The following is an 8,400-nucleotide window of genomic DNA, read 5'->3' as shown; positions in this document are numbered from 1 at the left end:
TCTGTGTCTGTGTTAATTGGTTTCCCTTTTCTTTGTTGAAGAGGGTCTGTGCAATCCTTCTGCCTAGTCCGCCATCTTGCCCCTCTACACTCACAAGCTTTTAAAACCCCAGTTACTACTCACCAAAGTAGGATGTAGAACATTGTATTTTTGGACTTATTTCTGCCACTTGTAGTGTCCCTCGAGACTATGGTTGTGAGCTCCTATGTCCGGCGACTTACTCCCTCAAGGTGTTTGGTTATGTATAAGAAGTTTTCATAACTTTGCCCTGTATGCTATACTTTATTCATGTATATATTTGTTGTAAATATATATATAAAATTTGTGGGTATAGTCCCATTCACCTTCCCATCCCATTCAGCTTGAGTGTCTATGTATCTTCTCGTAGATTATTGTTATTACTGTCCTTGCAGGATTGTGTATATAATAGTATTAACCTTTGTTGCCTTTAATTCTTATGCTCCTCCCTGTGTCTTCCTTTCCTTGATCATTTTGTGCTGACCTCCCCCTTATTATGTATTGCCTTTCTCTTAGCCCACGTTAATACCTGTCTACTCTAGTTAGTGATTTATCTTCCCTTCCTCTTCTTCTGCTGGTAACCTTCAAAGAATGATTTTTTCTGTATGTAAACCTTTTCTTGATGTTTTATAGTTGTCTCATACAATAATTGTCATTTTGTGATTGACTAATTTCACCCAGCACAACGTTATTTGTTTTTACATTGAGCAATTTTTGTTAACTCTGAAATGAAGTCAGGCTGAAAGAGTCAGGAAGTCTCTGACTTCTAAATGCATAATGTAAAAGTTCATTTAAAAGTTGGTTCATTTATGAATTTTGTAATATTGTTTGGGAAAAAGTGTTCTACAGCTTGTAATGGTTAATAAGTTAAGCTAACATTTATTAACATGGTACTGGGAGACTGATAAACATAATATCATTTAATCCTTGTAATATTACTGCCCAAATATTATTTGCCATCACCTTTATTGTTGTTATATGCTGTTTATGTGTGTCAAGTGAATTCTGACTGATAGTGACCCTGTAGGACAAAGTAGAACTGTCCCATAGGGTTTCCAAGGCTGTAATCTTTATGGAAGCAGGCTGCCACACCTTTCTCCTGTGGAGCAAGCTAATGAACGGGAACTGCTGCCCTTTTGGTTAGCGGCACAATGCTTAACCACTGTGAAACCAGGGCATCTCACCATTACCAGATACCTTTTGAGACAGTGATTATTATACTTTTATTTTATAGTTAAGGAAACTGAAGAGCAGAGCCTAATAATTAATGCTGCTGGTCCTCTTGTAGTAAATGGTCAACTGGGCATCTAACTCTCACACTAGTGCTCTTCATTGCCTTTGAGGAACCTCGTGGCCCAGATTTGGATGGACTAGTTCTGATGGTGTAGTGCCGAAGGTATTTGACTGCTAACCAGAAGGCTGGCTGTTCAAACCCACCAGCTACTCCTTGGAAGGAAGATTGGGCAATCTACTTCTGTAATGATACCACCCTGGAAGTCCAAGGAGGGGTCGCTATGAGTTGGATCTGACTCGATGGCAGTTAGTTTGGTTTCTTTGGTTTAGATTGTACTGGAAATACATCTTCTTCCTATCTTACACTTTCTCCAACAGCTGCAGTGGCCATTTTTCATTGAGTATGCAGCAAGAAGAGGCCTCTGTAGTATAAATCTTTAAGATGCTTTACCAAATATAAACTGTATCTTTTTTTTTTTTGTGTGTGTGTGTGTGTAGAGAAAGCAGCGATGTAGATTTGATGGCCAAGAAACAAAAGGAACTAAATACTCTAGCTCCAATGATTTCAGTGACCCGATTTACAAAGAAATTGCCATTACGAATGGTTGTATTAATAGAATGAGTAAGGAAGAACTCAGAGCTAAACTTTCAGAATTCAAGCTTGAAACCAGGTAATTAAAAATAACTTTTTTAAATTATGAAAGTAGTATAAATTCATTCTAGAACATCTCAAGAACACTGGGGAAACAAATCATCTGTAAACCTAAAATAAGAGCTAACCATTATTAACAATGAAGATAATGCTAATTTTCATCCTTGTCTTTTGTGCTACTCTGATTATTTCTCTCAGTCTCTTGAATGATAAAAAGAATTGCTGAATAAAAGTCTATGAATATTTTAAAGATCTATTAGCAATGTATAGGAGTATCTATCTCATCATACTGAGTGTGTTCTTATTTATTTTGTTGTTCATTTGGTTAATGGATAATTATATCTTATTTTTCATTTCTTTAAGGTTGAAAATTTTCTTTTCTTTTTGCCATTTATAGTATTTTTATAACGTAGCCTTGTTTGAAACCAGGTAATTTAAAAACTCACTTAATTACCAGGATTTTTTTGTTTTGTTTTGTTTTAGTTTCTAAAAGGTTATAGAATGATGGCATGCATTGTGTGTTTAACAGTATACATTGAATGAGAAAAAAGTTCAGCTTAGCCAGCTTGTCTGTGTGTATCTTTAATTGGATGTACACATAGTAAGTTTTTAATTTTTTTTGCAAAATAAAGCACTTTGCTTTAAGTTGTACTTTCAGAGATTCATTTCTTGGGGCATGGGACAGGAATGACTTTTGGACTCCAGAAAAAAAGTAGATGTTTGATAGGCAGTGGAATTGCCAGTAATCAAGAAAAAATTTTCCTGTATGCAATGGAAGAAAACTATTATTCTTTTAGGGCATGCCTAAATCCTTACTGTCTTACAAAGATTTCCTCTTCTCTGCTTCAAAATGGAGCCTCACTATTCAAAAGAGCACAGATTTTTTTCCCCTTCTAGATTATCTGCATCATAATTGGTGAAGGAAATTTTTACCTCACTTCCCCGACCCTATTATGAAGTTAAAACCTATAGCCTACAGAAGATTTTTTCTGAGAAAAATTTTTGCCCTTTCTAAGTGCAAAGATCAGTTGCTTACCTCCTGGCTTACATGGGAGCTAGAGATCTAAATGTATTTGACAAACGCATATTGAATTCTAAGCACTGTTCTAGGCATTGAAGTTATGCAGGCAAATATAGATATGTACCCTAGTTTGGACAGCTCACAGTTTTTTAGGAGAACACAAACAATCCCAGTGCTGAGTGACGAGTGCTATATTGGAGATCTGGCCAGGTACATCATGAGGATAGAGGATCTTTGGCTCAGGAAAGCAGGAAGATGACATTTTAATGGATATGTCAAAAAGAAAAGGAAGAGAGGGTATTCTAAGCTAAAAAAACTTAAAACTTTGTCTATTTCATGTTTTCTGATCCATGATCTTGGCTTTTCCTCAGCTCCTGCACAATGAAGGTTATGGAGCATAAATATGTACCACCCTATTCAGGGGATGACTTCTAGCTTACTTATTTATTTATTTTTTGGTTGATTATTCTTAAGGAATGTCCCTACCTGGAACTTGTAGTTTATTCAGTGCAGTACACAGTGAGCCATCAGAGAGGGGAGAACATTTGAAAATGATAGGTTATAGCCAAGCAGAGAAGGAACCCTATGCTAAGATCTGCTTATAAGCAGACAGGAGCCATTGAAGATACTTAAGAGTAAGATAGCTCTGATAGCATAGTGGCTAAGACACTTGCCTGCTAACCAGACGGCTGGCGGTTCAAACCCACCAGCCACTCCTCAGAAGGAAGGTTGGGCAATCCTACTTCTGTAGTGATACTGCCTCGGAAACCCAAGGAGGGGTCGCTATGAGTCGGGGCCGACTCGACGCCACATAACAACAACAACAACAACAAGAGTAAGATGGCATTCATGCTTGGTTCTGAAGTGTAGTATATAATGGGTTGTGATAGTAGTGGAGGCATTTGCCGTAGTCCAGGACGCTAATGGGAACCACAGCAGAGAAAACAGAACTGGATTCTGAATGGTTTTCTGGGTTAAAATTGGCAAAAAATGGTGATTATTTTGATTGTGGAGGAGAAGGGGAAATATTACAAGTGACAGGTTTCTGGCTTGAGCAGCTGATTGTGTGTTGGTGTTGCCATTAGCAAATATAAGAAGAGGAGCAGGTTTCCAGACAACTCTAGAAAATATAGTTTCTCAGAATAAGAAATTGACAAAAAAACAAAAGCTATCCACATGACACAGTTCACTAAGAACACCTTAATATAAAAGGGGTTCAGGGATTTACTTTGTAGATTTTGGTAATTTGGAATATCTCAAGCAGATAAACATATTAAGATATTTTACTTTAAATTAGCCAACTGTTTCATTACCACTATTTTCAAAGATAGGGTTCCTTTTCAGTGCTTTAGTGGTAGTTTAGAAAGGAATGAAAAGATTAAAAAACTTTTTTTTTTAAATAGTCACTAATTAGTGATGTGACCAAAGTGACTTACTTGGCATTATACATTAATTACAATTTAGAACCTCTTACTCTTTTTTTTTTTTTTAAGAGCCTCTTATTCTTACGCACATTTTCTATTTGCAGGTCATTATAAGATTCAGCCAAGTAACCCCAAAGAAAGTCTGAGCGCTGGTTGTGACTTTTAATTTTATGAAGAAACATACACTATTTGAAAAACTTGACTGCTATTACCAACCATTGACATCTATTTAGAAGGGCCTTTCTCTCCCTCTCCCCCCTGCCCCATTTGTGGAACAACTATTTTAGAAGATCCCCACAAAACTAAAATCTTCTAAAGGCTACCCATAGTAAATTAAGAAACCTACTTCCAATTAAGAACCTAGAGAGTATGGCAGTGTTCTTTGGACACAGGTTATTCTAGGGTACCTTCTAAATTAATTTTTCTTATAAATAATGAATATTCAGCGTTATATGCTAGGCTCATAATCCTTTTCATATGGATTTTTTTTTTTTGATTGTCTAATCTAAGAAGAGCAAGAAGAAAGATCACATAGTGTGTTCAATTTACATGAATTTTCATGCTCTGAAATTTATATTTGGCCAGTGGAATCATTTAGCATTAATTTTAGTTTTTGTGTCATGTGTGTCATCATGCAAGGTAACATGGCTGTGTAAGTGTTTATACTGACAAGGCTTATGATTTGGAATACTAGTATAGGAGAAAATGCTGTTACATAATACTAAAGTGAGAAGTTACTTGTGAAGTAAAACACTGATAGTGTTTTTCCTATATAAAAACATTCCTTAAATTTACCATTCAAGGTAATCATTCCATTAGAATTACTATATTTTATTTTAATTAGTTCTCTGCTAACTTTGCTTTGAGTCTTGCTTTCTTTACATTTATTTTACTTGACATTTGTTGGGAAATTATGCTGTGGCTGTCAGTGTTCAACCCTGGGCCAGCAGGTAAGAGTTCAAATTATTGACTGTAAAATTCCTCCAAGAGTAAATTTTATTCTTATTTTTCCTTAGAGGAGTAAAGGATGTATTAAAGAAGAGGCTAAAAAACTATTGTAAGAAACAGAAGCTGATGTTGAAAGAGGGCAATTGTGCCGACAGTTACTATGACTACATTTGTATTATTGACTTTGAAGCAACTTGTGAAGAGGGTAATCCACCTGAGTTCATACATGAAATAATTGAATTTCCTGTTGTCTTACTGAATACTCATACCTTAGAAATAGTAAGTGAATTGTTATATTTCAGTTTTATTTTTGGCAGCAACTATTCTGGTTTTTGAAGGAGCTCTGGTATAGTGATTAGCACTCAGCTGGTAACTAAAAAGTTGGCGGTTTGAACCCACCAGCTACTCTTGGGAGAAAGATGTGACACTGCTCTGTAAAGATTTCAGCCTTGGAAACTCTGTGGGGCAGTTCTGCTCTGTTCTATGGGTCACTATGAGTCTGAATCAAGTCTACGACAGTGGGTTTGGAGTTTTTATCATTTATTTTGGTGTTCGTTAGTTAGACTGAGAATCTTATTTGATGTTTAGTAAGAATTAAAATTCTGAAATGAACTTTCTGTTCTGTGAACTGTATGCCAACTTGATTAACAGAAAACTGTAGTAAAATAATTTCAGAGTCTATACTTCTCTCCTTTCTGATAGCTAAAATTACAGTATTTTTTCTGTAGGTTTGATTAGAACACGCGTCTGGCTGACATCATATTCATCTTGAGCGTTAAAAAAGTACTGACACCTAGCTCCTGTCCCAGAGATTCTGATTTTGTTTTGCAGTGGTGTCCCTGACATCAGCAATGTTTTTAAGCTTCTCGGTTTTAATATGCAGTCAGGGTTGAGAACTCCTGCTATAGAATAAAATGTACTCTGATCTATAAGAAGGATAATTTATAAAAATCACCTTTCAGCCTGAAACTGGCCTTCTTTCTAGAATTTACCCCATTAAACCATTTGGTGGAAAGTTTATGTGGAAAACAATTTATATAACCTCTGACTTCTAAGACATATAATTTGTGCATGTTAGATGCTTGTTTTCAGTGCATTATTAGTTTGGGGAGTCATAACAGCAATTCCCCAAAACAAGAGTATTGTTTGCCTTGTAAAATCTGACCAAGGGTATTATAATATCTCATCTATTCATATGTCACTTCTGTAATATTCATAGTTGCCAGCAACACACCAGGATTAAAAGGCTTCATGCATTAAAATGCATAGATTTTTTTATTAGGCCTCTTCAGAGTCTCTCTTAGTCATAAGCTTAATGAGTCTATTTATATACTTTTTTAGTCTAAAGCATATTAAAAGTAAATAAAGGGGAAAAGGACAGCTATAAAGGCAAATCTTACACAACTAAATAGATTTCACTTCCTTTCTCTTACTGAAAAACATTACTCTAGCAAATCTCTCACCAAAACCAAACTCACTGCCATCAAGTTGATTCCAGCTCATAGGGACCCTATAAGACAGGGTAGAACCGCACCTATGAGGGTTTCCAAGGCTGTAAATCTTTGCAGAAGCAGATAGCCTCATCCTTACCCCATAGAGCGGCTGATGGGTTCAAACTGCCAACCTTTGGTTAGCAGCATAATGCTTTAACCACTGTGCCATGAGAGCTTTTAATTCTGCCTTAGTTAGCTATTAATGGTTTGTTGCTCTCTACTTGATTATTCCCATCACATACAGATATGCGGTTATCTTTTACACCATAAAAAACTTTCTTTCACTTGATCCTACTTCCCTGTGAGCTTACCCCATTTCCTTGTCCCTTTTTACGGCAGAATTCTTCAGAAAGCTGTTTCCTTTTCTCCCATTCTCTCTCTTTTTTCCATGTGCTTTTGTACATTTCATTGACTTTAATTACATTTATCATGTGGAGCATCTATCACCACTATCCATTTCCAAATTTTTCCATCATTCTCCATTTTATCATAAAACCACAACATTGTGGATTTAGAGTTCAGTTGTCATTAGATGCCCTAGAGTTGATTCCAGCTCTAGGGAGAATGAAACACTGCCTGTTCCTGTGCTGTCCTCACGGTCGTTGCTATGCATTAGCCTATTGTTGCAGCCACTGTGTCAGTTCATCTCATTAAGGGTGATCTTCTTTTTTGCTGACCCTCTACTTGGCCAAGCATGATATCCTTCTTCAGGAACTGATCCCTTCTGACAACATGAATGAAGTATGGGAGATGAAGTCAAGCCATCTTGCTTCTAAGGAGCATTCAAGCTGCACTTCTTCCAGGACAGATTTATTCATTCTTCGGGCAGTCCATGGTATATTTAGTATTCTTCACCAACACCGTAATTCAAAGGCATCAATTCTTCTTCACTCTTATTCACTGTCTAGCTTTTGCATGCATATGAAAATACCATGACTTGGGTCAGGCATACCTTAGTTTCAAAATGACATCTTTGCTCTTTAACATCTTAAAGAGATCTTTTGTGGCTGATTTGCCTAATGTAATATGTCCTTTACTTTCTTGACTGCTGCTACTCTGGGTGTTGATTGTGGATCCAAGTAAAATGAAATCTTTGACAACTTCAATTTCTTCTCAGTTTACTGTGATGTTGTTTATTGGTCCAGTTGTGAGGATTTTTTTTTTCCCTTTAAGATGAATTGGAATCCGTACTGAAGGCTGTAGTCTGTGCTCTTCATCAGGAAGTGCTTCAAGTCATCTTTACTTTCAGCAAGCAAGGTGGTTTTATCTGCATAGTGCATGGTTTTGCCAGCATCATTTATTAAACAAACATTCTCTTCCCCATTGAATGGATTTCGACCCTTTGTCAAACATCAGCTGACCATAGGTTGATGGATCTATTTCTGGGTTCTCAATTCTATTCCACTGGTCTGGATTTCCCCTTCTTGCCTTATGGCCATTGTACCAATACCAGGCAGTTTTGACTACTGTGGCTGTATAGTAGGTTTTGAAATCTGGCAGTGTGAGGCCTCCTACTCTGTTATTCTTCAGTAGTACTTTGCTTATCTGAGGTCTCTTTCCTTTCCATTTAAAGTTTCTATATAAAGTGACTGGTTTTCCAATTTTTTAAAA

The 8,400-nt window shown here is 36.5% G+C and overlaps 1 protein-coding gene across 1 annotated transcript in view; it reads left to right on the top strand.

Annotated features, from left to right (window-relative positions):
* ERI1 (exoribonuclease 1) overlaps positions 1-8,400 on the top strand; it is a 62,614-nt gene that overhangs the window by 7,491 nt on the left and 46,723 nt on the right. Inside the window, exons 2-3 of the mRNA XM_007957110.2 lie at positions 1,750-1,922; positions 5,365-5,575. Coding sequence (XP_007955301.1) covers positions 1,750-1,922; positions 5,365-5,575 — 384 coding nt within the window. The remainder of the gene's footprint in view (positions 1-1,749; positions 1,923-5,364; positions 5,576-8,400) is intronic.

Source organism: Orycteropus afer, unplaced genomic scaffold (genome assembly GCF_000298275.1).
Source record: "Orycteropus afer afer isolate SDZICR_OR568_19922 unplaced genomic scaffold, OryAfe1.0 scaffold00706, whole genome shotgun sequence".
Taxonomy (NCBI): domain Eukaryota; kingdom Metazoa; phylum Chordata; class Mammalia; order Tubulidentata; family Orycteropodidae; genus Orycteropus; species Orycteropus afer.
The sequence above is the reverse complement of the archived record's forward strand: the minus strand, read 5'-3'. Positions and strand labels throughout refer to the sequence as shown.